The sequence below is a fragment of the Lynx rufus genome, unplaced genomic scaffold (assembly GCF_022079265.1).
Source record: "Lynx rufus isolate CCGP_SWC_20201006 ecotype Redwood Valley unplaced genomic scaffold, mLynRuf1.p SCAF_2, whole genome shotgun sequence".
Lineage (NCBI taxonomy): Eukaryota > Metazoa > Chordata > Mammalia > Carnivora > Felidae > Lynx > Lynx rufus.
Genome location: NW_025814834.1, coordinates 48,514,096 through 48,537,773, shown reverse-complemented (window position 1 = coordinate 48,537,773; position 23,678 = coordinate 48,514,096). Strand labels below are relative to the sequence as shown.

Sequence of the window (23,678 nt, the reverse complement as noted above, 5' to 3'; positions counted from 1 at the left end):
GTGGTACTCTTTACTTTTAGCAGCGTTCACTAACAAACATTACATTACAAATGCTAGATTATACTTGTTTGTTATCATTTTATTTTAATTAGCCTTCCTCGATTTTTTCTATATCCTCTATAAGTGCCCAGTTTCCTCTTCTGTCCATATTTGAGACCCAGTTGCCCTAATGCTGCCATTTTGGTAAACTGGACCTAGTTCTGCCCTAAATTAGCTACACACTAGGGCATCAAACATATTATTTGATTATGTGATTAAATATATTATTTGATTAAAGTCCTAAGGACTTTAAAATGTCAAAATGATGTCCTTGTTACATGGAAACTATAGCACTGAGGACAAAGGAATTGTCTGGCCTATAGAGTTACACTGATCTACACGTTTTGATTTTTGTCAATCCCCTTAAATTGATGGTGTTCACTCATCAGAAGACTGGGTATGCTTAGGGATATAATCTGTGGCCTGGAAAATGAGCAACGTTTGATAGAACCCTTCTCCCTGGAGCATACACTTGAGGTGAATGTTTTGCCAGTACTATCTTGTAAGGCACTGAATTCCATCTTAGGGTCGGTAAGTATGTTAATTAGTGCTTTATATTTTCATACTCAAATACTGAGATCACCATGGGCTGAGGCACTAATTTAATCTCCTTTGCCCTAAATTTTCTGGACCAGATGACAGTTCCTTCCAGCTCTAAGATTTACTCTTCCATATGTGTTCTCATCACTGTATTAGCATATTGCTTAGCAGTCTTCATTTATATATAAGTAATCCCTTGGGGTAAGACTTGTATGAACAGACTGTAAACTAACAGTACTCAAAATCTGTTTTTAATTATCTGTAGAATTGTCTGTCACAAATCTTACTCTTAGTTAATGCCTCTCTTTACTTAAGTCATTTATAGACCACACACAGTGGGAAAGAGAATATTTAAGCCAAAAAAATTACCCCTGTCCTTTTAAGGGGAAGAAAAGCCATCCTAAAAAAAATTTTTTTAAAGCAGATACATAGAACTTTATCAAGACATATTATTTGCACGAATCTGGGTTCCAATACTGGATATCTTTAGCATAGGGACAGAAAAGAGACAAAAGAACAATAGATTAGTTCAAAGAATCTAAACATTTGTTGGCTCCATGTCAGTACTTTGTTTTCTTTTTTGAGTACTATAAATTCCCAACACACTAGGAATATACATATCAAACTATATATAATAACAAATTCCAAAGCCATATGGAATTATTTTTGATTTCTAAACCACTAGTTCCCTCTACTAACACAGAAAATCAAAATTGATTGTGTTTTATCTTCTTGAAAAAGCTGTTTCTATATTTTGTTTCCACAGAAGATATTTTTTTAGGGCATCATTATCTGAAAAACTGGATCACAGTGTTACAAAGGGATGTTGAAGTCTAAGATTACTAACTCAGTTTGGAGGTTCTGTGGCATCATCAAAGGCTACAGAAATTAGAGAAATTCTGTTATTTAATTATCATTGTCTTTTCTTTGATCTGTCCTTAAACATTGAAAATGGAAAGCTTTCCACTGACTTGACTTGGGAGGGTAAGAAAAACATTAAGAGTTATGTTGTGAAGATTCTTTTGGAAAATATAACCAGGATCAGGAGTGGAAGAACAGGGATTGAAGAGTCAAAGACCTTCACAAGTTTGGTTATTCATCGTTTTTAAAAGCCAATATCAGACAATACCTTGCTTTTTTATTACAAATATGTACATTTGGATTCTCTATGACTGCCTATGTAGAATTTTAGAAAAGTGGATTATAGTGTCTACTTCTGTCCCCAAACTTCAAAGTCAATGAAAAAACAAAAAGTAAATTATTATGCAACAAAATATAAAATTTAAGCTAAATAAATAAATAAATAGAAGGAAAGAAAGAAAAAGAAAAAGACTAGAAGGAAACCTATGTTAGACCTTCCTCTATACTTGGGAGTAAATTCTGGCAGATTAATGTGATCTCTGGAATATTAAAAAAAATGCTAGATACTGACAAATATTTTTTATAACTTTCATTTGTTTCTTCTTTATACGAGTAGTGGCATTGAAAGATAATACTACTTAAATTGAAACTATAAATCATATTAAAATAGCTATATTACAATAGAACCACAGAAAGAGTGAATGAAGCATTGGTTTTTAATATTCATTGTACCTTCAATTCCAGGCTGTTTGCAGAAATTCATTTCAGAATATAAGAAAGCCTGATATCACCAAGGTAGAGCTTTTAAAGGATGTTCAGACCAAAAAAGATCTTATCATTCGGTTAGTAGCTCATGATATTGATCAAGAAGATTCAGAAAGTATCATAGAAGAGGGACTAATGTCTGAAGATGAAGTTGTTTTAAGAGAGGTTGTAAAAGAAGAACACTTCAGAGAGCAATTTGAAGACCAAGTGAAAGAAGCCATGAAGCCAGTTGAAAGCAAAGTTGTTTCTCCCAAGCCAACACTAAGCACAAACACCCTGAAAAAATTTTTTTCTTTAAGAAAATGTTGTCAGTCCACATCCAGTGCAAATATTGAAAGTACTGAAGGAACCTCAAATCATATAATAGAACTTCAGGGGAGAAAAGTTAAAAGAACCATTGCTGAGTTTGACATGGCCACGTGCTCAACAGCCGTGACTGAAACAGACTCTTGGAAGAAAAAGCCACAGAGTAAGGTGAATGAGAAACATAACTGTCAGTGACCAGATATCTATGCAAAGAATAGAGATCTTCAGATATTCTGTCCATGAATGTATCTTAATTAGGCAGTAAAGAATACTTACATGGTTCCAGTCTCTTCCCAAGCCTGGTATTAATTACAGTATAACAGAATTATTAACAGATGAAACCATGAAACTCAAATGAGGGAAAGCAGATAATTGAAAGAGACCTAGATTAGTTAGAAGCCCAAGGAGAACAGAAAATGAAAACCACTGAAAAGAAATGCAAGCTACTTATTTAAATATATCATTTAATCGATTCCAGTCCTTTTTGTTATTTTGGCTGGTAAATAACAGCCAAAATTGAACATTTTGTGTAAGAAGACTTACACAAGTAGGATAGGACTAGATTGGGTCAACATAGGAGGAAGTGAAAAAAAGATCCATACAAATTCAAATTGTCTGGGTTTGATTCCTGACTCTCCTTTAATAGCTATGTTTCCTTTGGGCAAGCTACATAGCCAACTTTTTTCTTAAAAGTTACTTAGCCAACATGCCCAAAATAAACAGGCTAATCAAAATATTTTAAGTATCATCCTTGTAATCAGCCCATAAACTCCACCATTATCGTGGGGCATAGCTCTTGTCCCTGGAATCATAACTCTGAAATGACAGCCTCAACTTCAGTGATCATAGGGGGTTGGCCATGTCCAATAATTAGTACCAAAACATGTTTTTGTAAACTTTGTATGATTTGGGATTTCCTGGTGAGACAACTCTATTGATTATCCAATTAAAATGATTCATGTGTAAATACAGAAGCTGAGATGAGCCAGAGAAAAAGAAAAGAAATACAACTGTGTTCAATTCAGAAGCTTAACAAGTAAATTATCTTCACACAAATTTTGATCTATTTGTTGGGAAGCTATGTGTGATTTCATGACCAGATGCAGTCTGCAGAATAGTTTTATTGAGCCTCATATTCAGAAATGCTGGCTTTATAGGTAGCCAAAGAAATGTTATAGCATATAGCATAATTTTATATAGCAAACGTATAGCAAATTGTATATAGCAAAATTCAAAATGGATTATATGAACAATAATCTCAATATTCGCTTTTTTTGAGATTTTAAGAAAAATCACAATAATGATATTCTCGTAAAAAATATGGTCATGAAATCACACGTGACTTCCCAACAAATAGATCAGAGTACATGTTAAGATAATTGATCTGAAAAGCATCTGAATTGAACAGAGTTATGTCTCTTTTCTTTTCCTTTTTGAAGTCGGTAAGGTATGATTTAAAATATTTGTAAAGTGCAGAAATGGAAAACTATATTCTTCAAACAATCTGAAATTTAAAATCTATTCAAACTCCCATATTATAATAGATCATCCTCACTAAGTCATTCCCCAAAAAATACATATTGGAAAGAGATCTTTTAATGAGAATCATGGGGTTCATCCATCTTTTAAGTGATTTCTAGATATTTTTTTCATTGTAGTGTAGACTAGAGTTTAAAATATGCCAATAAGGTGAGAAAGTACATGTCAATCTCTATGTGACAAATGTTTTTCACTTTTCCAGAAAGAAGAAAGGAATCTTACTACTGAACCAACACATCACTTCATACATAGAATTATGAGTTCATCTTCATATAACCTAGAAGATCTGATTTCATCTTCCAGGTATGTGAAATTTAAGCAATATAAAAACAGAAGTTTGAGATGAAAGTATTACTTATTGGAAGAATGAGGCCCCTGGTAAAACTATGGTTGGGCAGTATTCAGCCTTAGACTTTCCTTCATTCCTTCATATTCTTCCCACCTATAGCCTCCCACTGTGAAGACTTCCTGAGGCATTCCCCCTTCTACCTGATCCCTAATTTATAGTTACCTGGTTTGTACATTTTTTTTCTTGTAGAGCAGTATTTTGGATCAAGAATTTGCATATATATATATATATATATATATATATATACACACACATATATATATATTTTTTTTTTACCCTGGGAGACAGGCATAACAGTATCTGCACTATCAGCCCAAAGGGTTCCTGTTCAACTCTCTTCATGAATTAAATGTTCCAGTGTATATAACTGCCTGTAGGAACGATTCAAAGATGAAAGGGAGCAGTGTAAGGTAGACGGTTCATAGATGAACTCTAAAAAACAATGGAGTTTGATGTCCTCTAAGGATAGAAAACATTTACATGAAAAGACAATTCAGGTTTGGACGACTATAGAGGCAAAGTCTGGAGTATGTGGCAATTATAGAGGACAGAGAAAAGTATACTGTAGATTTGAAATCTAATAACTGTATCTAGAAGAGCTCAAATTTCTTCAACATTGTTCTTAAGTTTATAAGACTATAGGAGATGCAATAGGTATAAGAAGAAAAACTTGCCTGGTTACAGTTCTTTCCACATACCATAAAGGAACTGTTTATTTTCAACAGTGACACTATTTTTGTGACATCTATTCCTGGCCCATCATTGCCTCTTTTTCCTGCATAATGGTTGTTTTAAAATACACTAGTAATGCAGGCACCTCTCTACTGTTTATTTTAATGATGAAGACAGAAGGCACAGATAACATCAAATAAATGTAAATTTAGAGCAAGATGGCAGACCAAGAAACTGCAGTCCCTTATTTCCTCAGGAAGACAAACAAAAAAAAAAAACAACTACATACTGATAAAACAACTTTATACGAGCTCTGACAAGCAGTCAAATATCTGCAGCAACCAAGTGAATGTCTCATCAAGGAAAAGGCATATTCAAACCAGTAGGAAATTCCACAGATTTTTCTTTGCCTTTGCCCAATCCTCTCTGCAATGTGACAAGACACAGTTGGGAAGAAATGGCTCAATTCTCAGTTCCCTCCCTTGGGTTGGAAAGAGCAGACTGGAACTTGTTTGCATTGTTCTGGCCTACCTGTCAGGTGCCTGAGGGAATGTTTCTGTCTCACCTAAATAGACTGAGACAGTGGCACAGTTTGGATCCATGCCTGAAATCACAGAAGGCAGCTGATGGGTGCCACAGTGCATGAAAATCACAGGGGACTGCAGATGCACCTGAGAGTAAGAGCTTACAGGCAGGGGGATGTAATGAATATTAAAGGGCCTGAGAAGAAGTATGATGGGAAGCATTCCTGGAAAATAAAATGTTTAAAAGCATATCAGACAGAGGGAGTCTTTGAAGTTCAGCTGAGAAGATGGCAGATTAGGAGGAACCTAAGCTCATCTTGTCCCATGGATACAACTAGATAACACCCATGCCAGCCATAATTAAACCAGGAAGACTGGTACAAGAAACTCCATAACTAAAGGCAAGGAAGAGGCCTCATCAATAAGGTAGAAAGGGTAAAAACATGGTGTGCGAACAAAACAGACCATGGGCTTCTGTGATAGGGAGGGAACTGGTGGCACCTAGAAGGGCAGAATACAGACTTTCACACAGGGAAGCCAACAAAAGAGGAGAATGAATCTCTGTAATATTTGCCTTTGAGACTAAGAGGAGTCAAATTTCATGAGTTCTTAAAACTAGCAAGACTTAAAGTCTGGAATTTTAAAAATCAGCAGGTTTGGCTATGATAGAGCTCAGAAGGTGTTAGGAAGTGGCATCCTTGCCCTAAAAGAGACAGCATGACAAACAGCCCATGCAGATACAGCATAGAACCAGCATTTTGAAAAATTCAGGGGGCAGACAGGGGAGAGAATGATCTGCTCTTGTCAGAGCACAGCCCAGAGACACAAGGATCTTGGGTAGGCCCCCTCAGGAACAAAGGAGCTAGCAGGTGCCATTTCCCTCCCCTTCCCCCCAGCATAAACAAGGGCCACCTTCAGGAAACAACACAGCAGTTCTTGCCTAACTTGCTTGCACCAAGCATCCCCCCATACTTCAGCAGATCCACCCTTCCCAGTCATGCTAACCTCAGTCTCAGCACTGCAGGCCCCTTCTCCAGAAGACCAGCACAAACCCTGTAAATACCACATTATTTGACCTCTCAAATTTTTCAGGACCTCAGTTCCAGCAGTAGCAGGGGCAGGTCTCATTTTGCAAGCAGACCATTGCACATCTTGCTGCCCACAATAGGCAAAGACAGCCTCCGCAAACAATTGGACTGAAGGAAAAAGAGGCCAAGACTCAATAGCAGAGCACACGCAATACACATAAGAGATATTCCCTGAAATGCCAGGCCCTGGGGAACAAGGATACTGCACTGCAGGGCACTACAGGACATCTTCTCCATAAGGCTATGATTATTAAAGAGCAAGGAGTGGCTAACTTTTCTAACACATAGAAACAGACCTAGTCACATGTGACAAATTAATGACCTGGAAGACAGAGTAATGGAAATCAAGCTGTCAAAAAGAGAAGAAAGAAAATTACACAAACTGAGAATTATCTCAGGGAACTCAGTCACTGATTACTTGATACTTAAGAAAGTATCAAGTATAATAACATCTGCATTATAGAGATCTCAGAAGAAGAAAAAGATAAGGGGGCAGAAAATTTATTTTAAGAAATATAGCTGAAAACTTCCCAAATTTGGGGAAAGAAACATATATTCAGATCCAAGAGTCACAGAGATTCCCCCACAATTCAACCCAAGGAGGTCCATACCAAGACAGAGCAATTAAAATGGCAAAAACTGTGATAAAAACATTTTAAAGCAGCAAAAGAAAAGAAGACAGTTATATACAAGGGGAAACTTCATAATGTTATCAGTGGATTTTTCAGCAGAAACTTTGCAGGCCAGAAGGAATTGGCATGATATATTCAAAATGCTGATAGGGAAACATCTGCAACCAAGAACACTCTATCCAGCAAGGCTATCATTCAGAATAGAAGGAGGAATGAAGAGTTTCTCAGACAAACAAAAACTAAAGGAACTTGTGACCACTAACCCAACCTTACAAGAAATATTAAAAAGGACACCTGGAGTGGAAAGGAAGACAATAAGTGAGACTAGGAAAAGTAAAAAACACAAAAGAAGTAAAAATAAATATTTCTGTAAAAATCAGTCAAGGGATTCAAAAATAAAAGGATATGAAATATGATACCATATATCTAAAACATGGGAGGGAAAGGAGTAAAAATTAGATTTAAACATAAGCCACCATCAACTTAATATAGACTGCTCTATACATAAGATGTCCTATACAAACCTAATGGTAACCATAAATCAAAAACCAGTAATACATATGTAAAGAAAAAAGAGAAGCGTATCCAAGTGTATCACTAAAGAAAGCCAACAAACCATAAAAGAGAGCAAAAGAAGAAAGTATCAGAGAAAACATATAGAAACAACCACAAAACAAATAAAAAAGTGGCAATAAATATCAATAATTACTCTGAATGTAAATGGACTAAATGCTCCAATCAAAACATATAGGGTGTCGGGATGAATTTAAAAATAAGACCCATCTATATGCTGCCTACAAGACACTTCAAAGAAAGACATCAGTAGACTGAAAGTGAGGGGATGGAGAAACACCTGTCATGCAAATGGATGCCAAAAGAAACCTGGGGTAGCAATACTTATAGTTGACAAAGTAGACTTTAAAACAAAGACAACAAGAGACAAAGACATTATAAAATAAGAAAGGCAACAATCCAACAAGAGGATATAACAATTGTAAATATTTATACGCCCAACATGAAAACACTCAAATACATAAAACAGTTAATAACAAACATAAAAGAGATAACTGATAGTAAGACAATAATAGTAAGGGACTTTAACACCCCACTTACATCAGTGGACAGAGCATCCAAACCAAAAAGCAGTGAGGAAACAATAGCTTTGAATAACACACTGGACCAGATGGATTTAACAGACATATTCAGAACATTCCATCCTAAACATCAAAATAATACACATTCCTTTCAAGTATACACAGAGCATTTTCCAGAATATATCACACATTAGGTCACAAAACAAGTGTCAACAAATTAAAAAAAATCAAAGTCATACCATGCATCTTTTCTGACCACAACACTATGAAACACTATGAAACACAAGAAAAAAATCTAGAAAGACCACAAATATGGAAATTAAATAATATGCTATTAAACAATGAATGGGTGAACCAAGAAATCAAAGAAGAAATTACAAATTACATGGAAACAAATGAAAATGAAGACAAAATGGTCCAAAAATTTGGGATGCAGCAAAAGTAGTTCTAACAAGGAAGCTGGTCACAACACAGACCTCCCTTAAGAAACAAGGAAAATCTCAAATAAACAACCTAACCTTAATAGAAGGAAGGAAATAATAAAGTTTAGAGCCAAAATAAATGATATAGAAACAAAGAAAGAAATAAAGAAGGAAAGAAAGAGAGAGAAAGAGAGAGAGAAGAAAGAAAGAAAAAGAAAGAAAGAAAGAAGGAGGAGAGAAGATGGCAGAAAGAAAGAAGTAGGAGGACACTGGGCTCACCGTGTCCTGCTGATCACTTAGATTCCACCCACATCTGCCTAAATAACCTAGAAAACTGCCAGAAGACTAGCAGAACGGACTCTCCAGAGCCAAACGTAGACAAGAGGCCCACGGAAGAGGCTAGGAAGGGCGGAGGTGGTGTGCGCTACACAGACTGGTGGGAGGGAGCTGGGGTGGGGGTGGGGGTGGATGGGCAGCCCGCCAGGCAAGGCAGAGCCCCCAAGTCTGACTTGCAAAGTGGAAGGGCCGGACGGAGTGAGTTCTGACAGCCAGCGGGACTTAACATCTGGAATGTTATAAGTCAACAGCTCTGCGCGGAGAGGGGGAGAGTGAAAGGACACCAGGAGGGAGAGGTGTTGAGCCCTGGAAGACAGAGCTCAGCTCCACAGGGAACAAAGGCGCTGGCCAGCGCCATCTCCCTTGCCCATCTCCCTCACCCATCCCCCAGGCAAAATCCTAAAGGGAACCAGTTCCCATCACCAAACTTGCTTGCACTTCACAAACACCCAACGCTGTACTTCTGTGGATCTATCCCTCTGACTGGTCGGCCTCCCTCCCTGGTGCTTCGGGGCCTCTCCCGCAGGGGACCACCGATGGCAAAGCGAGCTAAACCTACCCCTCCCGCCCCTGTGCACCTTGTGGATCCATTCCAGCTAATACGCCAGACCCCATGAAAGCAGCACCACAAGCCTGGCAGTGTGCAAGTAGCCCAGACAGGGGACACAGCACTCCACAGTAAGTCATCCCCTGGGAGAGGGAAAGATAAGGTACACACCAGTCTGACTGTGTCCCCAGCGCTGGGCTGGGGACAGACATCAGGTCTGACTGCGGCCCCGCCCACCAAGGCAAGTTACTCCAGAGAGCACAGAGGAAGTGCCCCGCAGTTCCACGCCACCCCAGGGACTATCCAAAATGACAAAATGGAAGAATTCTCTTCAACAGAAACCGCTGGAAGTAGCAACAGCTAATGAATTGATCAAAAACAATTTAAGCAATATAACAGAACAAGAATTTAGATTGATAGTCATAAAATTAATGGCTGGGCTTGAAAAAAGTTTAGAGGACAGCAAAGAATCTATTGCTACAGAGACCAAGGGACTAAGAAATAGTCATGAGGAGTTAAAAAATGTTATAAATGAGGTGCAAAATAAAATGGAGGTGACCACAGCTCGGACTGAAGAGGCAGAGGAGAGAATAGGTGAATTAGGAGATAAAATTATGGGAAAAGAAGGGGCTGAAAAAAAGATAAAAAAATCCAGGAGTATGAGGGGAGAATTAGAGAACTAAGTGATGCAGTGAAACGGAACAATATCCGTATAATAGGAATTCCAGAAGAGGAAGAGAGAGAAAGGGGCTGAAGATGTACTTGAACAAATCATAGCTGAGAACTTCCCTGATCTGGGGAAGGAAAAAGGCATTGAAATCCAAGAGGCACAGAGAACTCCCTTCAGATGTAACTTGAATCGATTTTCTTCTCAACATATCATAGTGAAACTGGCAAAATACAAAGATAAAGAGAAAATTCTGAAAGCAGCTAGGAATAAACACGCTCTAACATATAAAGGGAGACCAATAAGACTAGTGGAAGACCTATCTACTGAAACTTGGCAGGCCAGAAAGGAATGGCAGGAAATCTTCAACGTGATGAACAGAAAAAAATATGTAGCCGAGAATCCTTTATCCAGCAAGTCTGTCATTCAGAATAGAAGGAGAGATAAAAGTCTTCCAAAACAAACAAAAACTGAAAGAATTCATCACCACTAAACCAGCGCTACAAAAGATCCTAAGCTGGATTCTGTGAGTGAAATGTTGCAAGGACCACAAAGTACCAGAGACATCACTACAAGCATGAAACCTACAGACATCACAATGACTCTAAACCCATATCTTTCAATATAACACTGAATGTAAATGAACTAAATGCGCCAACCAAAAGACATATCAGAATGGATAAAAAAACAAGACCCATCTATTTGCTGTCTACAAGAGACTCATTTTAGACCTGAGGACACCTTCAAATTAAGAGTGAGGGGATGGAGAACTATTTATCATGCCACTGGGAGTCAAAACAAAGCTGGAGAAGCCATACTTATATCAGACAAACTAGACTTTAAATTAAAGGCTGTAACAAGAGATGAAGAAGGGCATTATATAATAATCACAGGGTCTATCCATCAGGAAGAGTTAACAATTATAAATGTCTATGAACTGAATACAGGAGCCCCCAGATATGTAAAACAATCACAAATTTAAGCAATCTTATTGATAACAATGTGGTAATTAAAGGGGACATTAACACTCCACTTACAACAATGGACAGATCATTTAGACACAGGTTCAATAAAGAAACAAGGCCCCTGAACGATACAATGGATCAGATGGACTTTACAGATATATTTAAAACTCTGCATCCCAAAGCAACAGAATGCACTTTCTTCTCAAGTGCATATGGAACATTCTCCAAGACAGATCACATATTGGGTCACAAAACAGCCCTTCATAAGTATACAAGAATTGAGATCATACCATGCACACTTTCAGACCACAATTCTATGAAGCTTGAAATCAACCACAGGAAAAAGTCTGGAAAACCTCCAAAAGCATGGAGGTTAAACAACACCCTACTAAAGAATGAATGGGTCAACCAGGCAATTAGAGAAGAAATGAAAAAATATACAGAAACAAATGAAAATGAATATACAGCAATCCAAATGCTTTGGGATGCAGCGAAGGCAGTCCTGAGAGGAAAATACATTGCAATCCAGGCCTATCTCAAGAAACAAGAAAAATCCCAAATACAAAATCTAACAGCACACCTAAAGGAAATAGAAGCAGAACAGCAAAGATACCCTAAACCCAGCAGAAGAAGAAAGATAATAAAGATCAGAGCAGAAATAAACAATATAGAATCTAAAGAAACTGTAGAGCAGATCAATGAAACCAAGCCAGACAGAGACTCAGTAAAAGAAGAGAACTACAGACCAATACCCCTGATGAATATGGATGCAAAAATTCTCAATAAGATACTAGCAAATCGAATTCAACAGCATATAAAAAGAATTATACACCATGATCAAGTGGGATTCATTCCTGGGATGCAGGGCTGGTTCAACATTCGCAAATCAATCAACGTGATACATCACATTAATAAAAGAAAAGATAAGAACCATATCATCCTGTCAATCGATGCAGAAAAAGCATTTGACAAAATTCAGCATCTTAATAAAATCCCTCGAGAAAGTCGGGATAGAAGGAACATACTTAAACATCATAAAAGCCATTTATGAAAAGGCCACAGCCAATATCATCCTCAATGGGGAAAAACTGAGAGCTTTTTCCCTGAGATCAGGATCACGACAGGGATGTCCACTCTCACCACTGTTGTTTAACATAGTGTTGGAAGTTCTAGCATCAGCAATCAGACAATAAAAGGAAATCAAAGGCATCAAAATTGGCAAAGATGAAGTTAAGCTTTCACTTTTTGCAGATGACATGATATTATACATGGAAAACCTGATAGACTCCACCAAAAGTCTGCTAGACTGATATATGAATTCAGCAAAGTCACAGGATACAAAATTAATGTACAGAAATCAGTTTCATTCTTATACACTAATAATGAAGCAACAGAAAGACAAATGAAGAAACTTATCCCATTCACAATTGCACCAAGAAGCATAAAATACCTAGGGATAAACCTAACCAAAGATGTGAAAGATCTGTATGCTGAAAACTATACAAAGTTTATGAAGGAAATTGAAGAAGGTATAAAGAAATGGAAAAACATTCTGTGCTCATGGATTGGAAGAATAAGTATTGTTAAAATGTCAATACTACCCAAAGCAATCTACACATTCAATGCAATCCCAATCAAAATTGCACCAGCATTCTTCTCGAAGTTAGAACAAGCAATCCTAAAATTTATATGGAACCACAAAAGAACCCAAGTAGCGAAAGTAATTTTGAAGAAGACCAAAGCAGGAGGCATCACAATCCCAGACTTTAACCTCTACTACAAAGCTGTAATCATCAAGACAGCATGGTATTGGCACAAAAACAGACACATAGACCAATGGAATAGCGTAGAAACCCCAGAACTAGACCCACAAACATATGGCCAACTAATCTTTGACAAAGCAGGAAAGAATATTCAATGGACAAAAGACAGTCTCTTTAACAAATGGTGCTAGGAGAACTGGACAGCAACATGCAGAAGGATGAAACTAGATCACTTTCTTACACCATTCAATAAACTCAATGGAGTTTGCGTTCAATAAACTCAAAATGGATAAAGGACCTGAATGTGAGACAAGAAACCATCAAAACCCTAGAGGAGAAAGCAGGAGAAAACCTCTGTGACCTCAGCCGCAGCAATTTCTTACTTGACACATCTCCAAAGGCAAGGGAATTAAAAGCAAAAATGAACTATTGGGACCTCATGAAGATAAAAAGCTTCTGCACTGCAAAGGAAACAATCAACAAAACTAAAAGGCAACCAATGGAATGGAAAAAAATATTTGCAAATGACATATCGAACAAAGGGCTAGTATCCAAAATCTATAAAGAGCACACCAAACTCCACACTCAAAAAACAAATAATCCAGTGAATAAATGGGCAGAAAACATGAATAGACACTTCTCTAAAGAAGACATCCAGATGGCCAACAGGCACATGAAAAGATGCTCAACTTCACTCCTTATCAGGGAAATACAAATCAAAACCACACTGAGATATCACCTCATGCCTGTCAGAGTGGCTAAAATGAACAAATCAGGAGAACTATAGATGCTGGCGAGGATGTGAAGAAACGGGAACCGTCTTGCACTATTGCTGGGAATGCAAACTGGTGCAGCCACTCTGGAAAACAATGTGGAGGTTCCTCAGAAAATTAGAAATAGATCTACCCTATGACCCAGCAATAGCACTGCTAGGAATTTACCCAAGGGATACAGGAGTGCTGATGCATCGGGGCACTTGTACCCCATAGTTTATAGCAGCCCTCTCAACAATAGCCAAATTATGGAAAGAGCCTAAATGTCCATCAACTGATGAATGGATAAAGAAATTGTGGTTTATATACACAATGGAATACTACGTGGCAATGAGAAAGAATGAAATATGGTCTTATGTGGATCCTAAGAAACTTAACAGAAGACCATGGGGGAGGGGAATGGAAAAAAAAAATAGGTTAGAGAGGGAGGGGGCCAAAACATAAGAGACTCTTAAAAACTGAGAACAAACTGAGGGTTGATGGGGGGTGTGGGAGGGAGGGGAGGGTGGGTGATAAGTATTGAGGAGGGCACCTGTTGGAATGAGCACTTGGTGTTGTATGGAAACCAATTTGAGAATAAATTTCATATTTAAAAAAAAAGAAAGAAAGAAAGAAAAGAAAAGAAAGAAAAAAGAGTAGTTCAATGAAACCAGGAGCTTGTTCTTTGTAAAGATCAACAGGAGTGCCTTGATGGCTCAGTTGGTTAAGCATCTGACTTCAGCTCAGGTCATGATATTGTGGTCCATGATTTCAAGTCACACATCAGTCTGTGCTGACAGCTCAGAGCTTGGAGCCTGCTTTAGGTTCTGTCTCCCTCTCTCACTGCCCCTCTCCCACTCACACTCTGTCTCTCTCTTTCAAAAATAAATATATATTTTTTAAAAAAGAAAAGATCATAACCTCTAGGAAGATTCATTTAAAAAAAGATATCCCAAAGAAACAAAATTAATAATGAAAGACGAAAAATAACAACCAACACTACAGAAATACAAACAATTTTAACAGAATATTATGAAAACCTAAATGCCAAAAACTTGGACAACTTACAAGAAATGGATAAATTCCTAGAAACATATAGCCTACCAAAACTAAAGCAGGAAGAAATAGAAAATTTGAACAGACCAATCACTAGCAATGAAACTGAATCAGTAATAATAAAATAAAAAAAAACCTCCCCAAAAACAAAAACCCAGGACCAGGTAGCTTCACGGGCAAATTCTACAAACATTTAAGAAGCGTTAATACACATTCTTGTTAAACTATTCCAAAAAATACAAGAGGAAGGTAAACATCCAAATTCATTCCATGAGGCCAGCATCAGCCTGATACTAAAACCAGATAAAGACACCACATGAAAGGAACTACAGGCTAATATCTCTCATGAATAGTGATGTAAAGTCGCCAAGAAAATACAAGCAAAACAAATCCAACAATAATGTAAAAAATCATATACCACAATCAAGTGGAATTTATTCCTAGGATGCAAGGGTGGTTTAATATGCACAAAGCCATCAACATGATACATCACATCAATAAGAGAAAGGATAAGAACCATATGATCACTTCAGTCAATGCAGAAAAAGCATTTGACAAAGTACAACACACATTCATGATAAAAACTCTGCATAGTAGGTCTAGATGGAACATATCTCAACATAATAAAGGCCTTATATGAAAAACCCACAGCCAACATCATTCTCAATGGTGCAAAACTGGGTGTTTCCCCCTAAGGTCAGGAATAAGACAAACATATCCACTCTTTCACTTTTATTCAACAAATTACTGGAACTCCTAGCCATAGCAATTAGACAACAAAAAGAGATATAAGGAGTCCAAATTGGTAAGGAAGAAGTAAAACTGTCACTATTTTCAGATGGCATGATCCTATAAATAGAAAACCATCAAAACTCCACCAAGAAAAGACTAGAACTGATAAATGAATTCAGCAAAGTTGCAGGATACAAAATCAATGTGAAGAAATATGTTGCATTCCTATATACTAATAATGAAGCAGCAGAAAATGAAATTAAGAAAACAATCCCATTTACAACTGCACCAAAAACAATAATATGTCTTGGAATAAACTTAACCAAAGAAGTGAAAGACCTATACTCTGAAAACTATAAAACACTGATGAAAGAAATTTAAGGTAATGCAAAGAAGTGGAAAAGAATTCCATACTCATGGGTTGAAAGAACAAATATTGTTAGAATGTCTGGGCTACCCAAAACAATCTACAAATTTAATTCAATCCCTATCAAAACACCACCATCATTTTTCACAGAGCTAAAACAAACCATCCTAAAATTTGTACAGAGCCACAAAAGACTTCAAATTGCCAAAGCAATACTGAAAAAGAAAAACAAACTGAAGATATCACAATTCCAGATTTCAAGTTATGTTGCAAAGTGGTAGTAATTAAAACAGTATGTTACTGACATAAAAATGCACACATAGATCAACAGAATAGAGCAGAAAACCCAGAAATAAACCTGCAATTATATGATTAATCTTTGACAAAGTAAAAATGAATATCCAATGGGAAAAAAGACAGTCTGTTCAACAAATAGTGTTGGGAAAATTGGACAGCAACATGCAAAAGAAAGAAACTGAACAACTTTCTGTCACCATACACAAAAAAAAGCCCAAAATGGATTAAAGACCTAAATGTGAGACCTGAAACCATAAAAATCCTTGAAGAGAGGACAGGCAGTAATCTCTCTGACATTGGTGATAGCAACCTTTTTCTAGATATGTCTTCTGAGGCAAGGGAAATAAAAGCAAAAATAAATATTGTGTCTACATCAAAATAAAACATTTTTGCACAGCAAAAGAAACAACCAAAAAAACGAAATGGAAACCTACTGAATGGGAGAAGATATTTGCAAATGCCATGTCAGATAATGGATCAGTATCCAAAATATATAAAGAACTTATAAAACTCAACACCCAAAAACAAATAAATAAGCAAATTAAAAATGGGCAGAAGACATGAACACTTATTTCTCCAAAGAAGACATACCGAAGGCCAACAGACACATGAAAAGCTCAACATTACTTATCATCAGGGAAATTAAAAAAAAACCTGAATGAGATATCACCTTACACCTGCCAGAATGGCTATAATCAAAAACACAAGAAACAAGTGTTGGTGAGGATGTGGATAAAAAGGAACTCTCTTGCACTGTTGGTGGGAATGCAAATTGGTGCAGCCATTGTAGAAAACTGTATGGAGGTTACTCAAAAAATTAAAAATAGAACTACCCTACAATCCAGGAACTGAACTACTGGGCATTTACCCAAAAAATATAGAAACACTAATTCAAAGGAAACATGCACCCCTATGTTTATTGCAGTATTGTTTACAGTAGCCAAACTGTGGAAGCAGCCCAAGTATCCACTGATAGATGAGTGGATAAAGAAAAGGTGGTGTGTGTGTGTGTGTGTGTGTGTGTGTGTGTGTATACACGCATATATATGTATATATACACACATGTGTGTGTATATATACATATACACATATATATGTATATATACACACACATATATTATTCAGCCATAAAAAAGAATGGAATCTTGCCATTTTCAATAAAATGAACAGGGGTGCCTGGCTGGCTCAACTGTTAGAGCATACAACTCTTGATCTCAGGTTTGTGAGTTTGAGCCCCATTTGGGTCTAGAGCTTATTAAAAAAAAAGACACATACAATAACATTAACAGAACTAGAAAGTACGATGCTGAACAAAATAAGCCAGTCAGAGAAAGACAAATACCATATTATCTCGCTCACCTCTGTAATTTAAGAAGCAAAACCAATAAGCAAATGGGAAAAAAAGAGAGAGAGAGAGAGACAAACCAAGAAATACCCTTAACTATAGAGAACAAACCAATGGTTACCAAAAGGGGATAATATGGGATGAGGATTAAAGAGTACATTTATCATGATGAAACAAAATAAAATAAAATTATTTTTCAAAATAAGCAAAAATAAAACAAAAACAAAAACAAAACCAGATCAGACAAATTGAAAAAAGAAAGCATATACATAGGACCAAAAGGATGTATGCTGAGAAAAGATATAAAATCTTAAGGTTCTGCCTCAGATTGTTCTCAAGGTTGAGTCCTGTTAATTAGTAAAGGGCTTCCACACCAATCTCTAAAAACTGGGAGAGGTAGTTGTTTCTTCAAATGCCTAAATTTCAACATAAGTTCACTATACATACAAAGAAACATGGAAAGAGGTCCCATTTAAAGAAACTAAACAAATGTCCAGAAAATGTCCATGAAGAAGCACACAATTGGACATATACAACAGACTTTAAAATAACTATCTTAAATATGTTCAAAAGTTATATGAAAACACAAAGAACTAAAGAAAATTGGGAAGTATATGAGCAATATGAGAATAAAAACAAACAGAAATATAACTTCTAAAAAAGAACCAAAGAGAAGTTCTGGAGCTGAAAAGTATAACTGAATTTAAATTTCACTAGATGGGTTTAAGAGCAGACTCAGACAGAAGAGAACATGAACACAAGTCATTTGAAATTGTAGAATCTGGGGAGCAAAAAAAGATAGACTAAAGTGAATAGAACTTGAGGAACCTATGGGATACCATCAAACATATCAATATATGTATCACGGGATTTCCAGAAGAAGGAGAGAAAAGGGCAGGGTGATTATTTGAGGAAATGATCTTTAAAACCTCCCCATATTTGCAAAATGTCATGAGTATACAAATACAATAAGCTTAATGAACTCCAAGTAGCATAGATATACAGAGACGAAACCAAGACATATTGAAAACAAAGTGCCAAGAGCCAAAGATAAAAAGGGAATCCTGAAAGCATCAAGAGAGAAATGACTTGTCATTGTCTATAAGAAATCCCCACAGAACACTCGGGCAAATTTTCAGAAGAAAGCTTGCAAGTCAAAAGGCAGTGAATGATATATTTAAAGGCCTGAAAGAAAGAAAAATATCAAATGAAAACTCTATAACTAGCAAAAATACTCTTCATAAATTAAAGAGAAATAAACACATTATAAGATAAAAAAAGACAAAAACAAGAATTTTATTACCACCAGACACGGTACAGAAGAAATCCTAAAAGAAGTCCTTCAAGTTGAAAGTAAGAGATGCTAAACAGTGACTCAAAGCCATATAAAAATATAAAATTCTCTAGCAAAGGTAAATACATGGACATATATGTAAAAACCAGTATTATCATTTTGCTTAATAACTCCACTCTTTGTTTTCTACAAGATTTAAAAGGTAAATACAAAAATAAGTATAAACCTCTGCAGATGGGTACAAAAGATGTAAAGACATTACTGGGGACAACAAAAACATGAAGGAAAGGGGGTTAATCTAAAAGGAGTAGAGTTTTGTATACAGTTGAAGTTAAACTGGTGTCAATTTGTCATCATTTTAGGATTCTGTATGTAATCCCTATGCTAACAACAAAGAAGATATCTATAGACTACTCCTGAAATAAAATGCAAAGGGAACCAACTGTGTATCTGCAAAATATCAACTACCACAAAGGAAGGCAGCAGTGAAGGAAATGAGGGATAAAAAAGCTATAAGACATACAGAAAAAAACTAACCAAATGACAAAAGTAGTGCTTCCCTATCAGTAATTTAGTATAAATGGACTAAATGCTTAAAAAAAACCACAGATTAATAGAAGGAACTTCAAAAAGAATATCCAACTACAGATAGTCTCTAACTTATGATGGTGCAACTTACGATTTTTTGACTTGCTGATAGTGCAAAAGTAATACCCATTCCGTAAAAACTTGTACTTTGAATTTTGAATTTTGAGCTCTTCTCAGGCTAGCAATACACTGTACAATACTCTCTTGTGATACTGGGAAGAAGCAGTGGGCCACAACTCCCAGTCACCCACACAATCATGAGGGTAAACAACCAATATATGAACAGCTATTCTGTACACATATAATCATTCTGTTTTTCACTCTCAGTTAAGTACTCAATAAATTACAAGAAATATTTAACGGTCTATTATAAAATATGCATTGTTTTAGACGATTTTGCCCAAGTGTATACTAATGTTTTTTCAGCATGTTTAAGGTAGACTAGGCTAATCTATGATGTTCAGTAGTTTAGGTATATTAAATGCATTTTTTATTTATGATATTTTCAACTTATAATGGGTTTTTCAGGACTAACCCCTTCATAAGTCAAAGAAGATCTGTATATATTGTTTATAAGAGACTCACTTTAGAAATAAAGATACACACAGGTGGGAAAAGATACCCCAAGCAAAGACAAACTGAATGAGTGCAAGGTTAGCTATACCAATATCAAAATAGACTTTAAGTGAAAAACAAGAGACAACATTATTATAATGATAAAAGGGTTCATTCAATAAGAAGACATAACTAATATAAACATATACGAAACAAACTTGAGAGTTCCAAAATAGATGAAGCAAACACTGACAAATTTGAAGAGAGAAACAACAGTAATAGAGGACTTTAATAGACTACTTTCAATAGTGGACAGAACATCCAGATGGAATATATGGAGGACTAAAACAACACTATAGATCCGTTGGAACTAACAGACCTAAACAGAACACTCCACCCAACAACAGCAGAATGCATATTTTTCTCAAGTGTACATGGAACATTATCCAGCATAGAACATAGGCTGGGTGATCAGGATACCACATATAGATCACAAAACAAGTGTTCATAAATTGTAAAATATTAAAATTATACACTGTACCCTTTCAATCACAATGGAATGAATTTAGAATTTAATAGCAACAGAACTGGAAAATTTATTTTTGGGACAGATCGACACAGAGTGTGAGTTGGGGAGGGGCAGAGAGAGAGGGGAAACACAGAATGCAAAGCAGGCTCCAGGCTCTGAGCTGTCAGCACAGAGCCGGATACGGGGCTGGAACTCACAAACTGTGAGATCATGACCTGAGTGGAAGTTGGATGCTTAACCGATTGAGCCACCCAGGTGCCCAAAACAATACATTCTTAAACAACCAATGGGTCAAAGAAGAAATCACTCAGGAAATTAGAAAATACTTGAGACAAATGAAAATGAAAACAATATACTAAAACTTATGGGATAGAGTGAAAGTAGTTCTAAGAGGGAAATTTATAGGTGTAAATTCATTAATAAAGATCTTATAACAATAACTTACCTTTATATCTTAAATAAAAGAAGAAAAACAAGCTAAAGTCAAAACTAGGATAAGGAAGAAAATAATACAAAGCAGAGATAAGCAAAATACAAAATAGAAAAACAATAGAGAAAATCAGTGAAACCTAGAGTTAGTTCCTCAAAACCACCAACAAAATTGACAAAATTATTGCAAGATGGCCTCTGGAAAAAAATAGAAGACTCAAAAACCTAAAACTATTAATGAAAAAAGGGACATTACAATTTATTTTACAGAAATAAAAAGGATTATAAGTGAGTATTATGAACAATTATACACCAACAAATTGGATAACTGAGAGGAAATTGATAAATTCCCAGGAATACATGACCACTGAAACTGAATCATGAAAAAAAAAAAATAGAAAATCTGAACAGACTAGTAAGGAGATTGAATCAGTAATCAAAAACCTAACAGAGATAATCTCAGGACCAGAGGGTTTCACTAGTGAATGGTGAATTCTAGCGAACATTTAAGGAGGAATTAACATCAATCCTCCTTAAACTCTTGTCAAAAAATTGGATAGAAGGGACTATTTCCAAACTCATGAGGCTAGCATTACTTCGATACCAAAACCTAGAAAAAGGCACTACAAGAAAACTACAGATTAACATCCCTGCTGAATATTGTTGCAAAAATCTTTAGCAAAATCCTGGCAAACAGAATGCAACAGCACATTAAAACATTTTACACCAGGACTCAAGTGAGATTTATCCCAGAAATACAAGGGAGGTTCAACATATAGAAATCAGCCCATTTAATACAACATAGAACAAGATGAAGAACACACATCTCTGATCTAAATTAATGCAGAAAAAAACATTTAACAAAAGTCAATACTTTTTCATGATAACACTCAACAAACTCGGAATAGAAGGAAATTACTTCAAAGTAATGATAGCCATATGTGGAAAACCTAGAACTAATATTTTACTTAGGGTGGAAGCCTGAAGGAGTTTCCTCTACGATTGGAAACAAAATTGCCCAGTCTTACACTTCTATTCAACATACTGGAAGTCCTAGTCAGAGCACTTAAAAAGACATAAAAGGCATCTAAATTGGAAGATAAGACGCACAATGATCTCTGTTCACAGATAACATTATCTTATATGTAGAAAACCCTAAAGAGTCCATACAAAAAGAAACAAAAATTTTAGAATAAATGAATTCAGGGCCACCTGGGTGGCTCAGTCAGTTAAGTGTCTGACTTTGGCTCAGATCATGATCTCACAGTTCGTGGGTCCGAGGCCCATGTCCAGCTCTGTGCTGAAAGCTCAGAGCTTGGAGCCTGCTTCAGATTCTTTCACACACTTGTTTTCTCTCTCTCTCTCTCTCTCTCTCTCTCTCTCTCTCGCTTTCTCAAAAATAAATATTTAAAATTAAAAAAAAAAACGAGTAAATGAATTCATCAAAGTTGTTGGATACAAAATCAATATAGAAAAATCAATCACATTTCTTTTTTTTTCCCCAATGTTTATTCATTTTTGAGAGACAGAGAGAGACAGAGCATGAGCTGGGAAGGGGCAGAGAGAGGGAGACACAGAATCTGAAGCAGGTTCCAGGCTCCAAGCTGTCAGCACAGAGCCCAACGTGGGGCTCAAACTTACGAACTGCGAGATCATGACCTGAGCTGAAGTCGGACGCTCAACCGACTGAACCACCCAGGGACCCCTCAATCACATTTCTATGTACTGACAATGAACAATCCCAAAGGAAAAGTAAAAACTATAAGTGAACATTCCTGAAGGAAAAGGAAGGAGACAAAAATTAATGGAAAGATTATGCTAAGTGAAATAAGTCAGACTGAGAAAGACAACATATTTTTACTCATAAGTAGAATCTAATAAAAATATGAATAAACAAAAAGCAGAATTAGACCTATAAATTCAAGACAGAGAACAAACTGATGCTTGTCAAAAGGGAGGGGGTAAAGATGACTGGAAGCTACAGACTTTGACTTATGGAATGAATAAATCACAGGAATAAAAGGCACAGCATAACGAATATAATCATTGATATTTTAATAGCATTGGATGGGGGCAGATGGTAACTACAATAGCCGTAAACATAGCATAATGTATAAACTTGTGGGCTGTACACCTGAAACTAATGTAACATTCTGTGTCAGTTATACTCAAATTAAAAAAAATAATTTAATAATTCATGGATTGGAATATTCACTGTGGTTAAGATGTCAATATTACACAGTATTCTACAGATCAGCATTTTATAAGAATTGCATTTGATGGCATTTTTTGTAGATACAGAAAAGATTCATTCCAAAATATTTTTATATAAAAAATTCTTACTAAATTTTATATAGGGACTCCTAATAACCAAAACAATCTTGAAAAGTAAGAACAAAGTTGGACTTACTGATTTAAGAACTTACTGCAAAGACATGGTAATGAAAACAGTATGGTACTGACATAAAAACAGACATAAAAAACAATGAAATAAAATAAAAAGCATACAAACAAATCTTTCATTTATGACCAAATGATGTTTGATAAGCATGCCAAGGCCACTTAATGGGAAAAGAACATTCTTAAAACGGTGTTGAGAAAACTAACCACACACACAAAAATGAA

The 23,678-nt window shown here is 36.1% G+C and overlaps 1 protein-coding gene across 1 annotated transcript in view; it reads left to right on the top strand.

The window, feature by feature from the left end:
• Positions 1 to 23,678, top strand: part of FSIP2 (fibrous sheath interacting protein 2) — a 97,590-nt gene that overhangs the window by 62,060 nt on the left and 11,852 nt on the right. The window contains exons 18-19 of the mRNA XM_047082214.1: positions 2,185 to 2,679; positions 4,253 to 4,353. Of these exons, the coding sequence (XP_046938170.1) occupies positions 2,185 to 2,679; positions 4,253 to 4,353 (596 nt within the window). The remainder of the gene's footprint in view (positions 1 to 2,184; positions 2,680 to 4,252; positions 4,354 to 23,678) is intronic.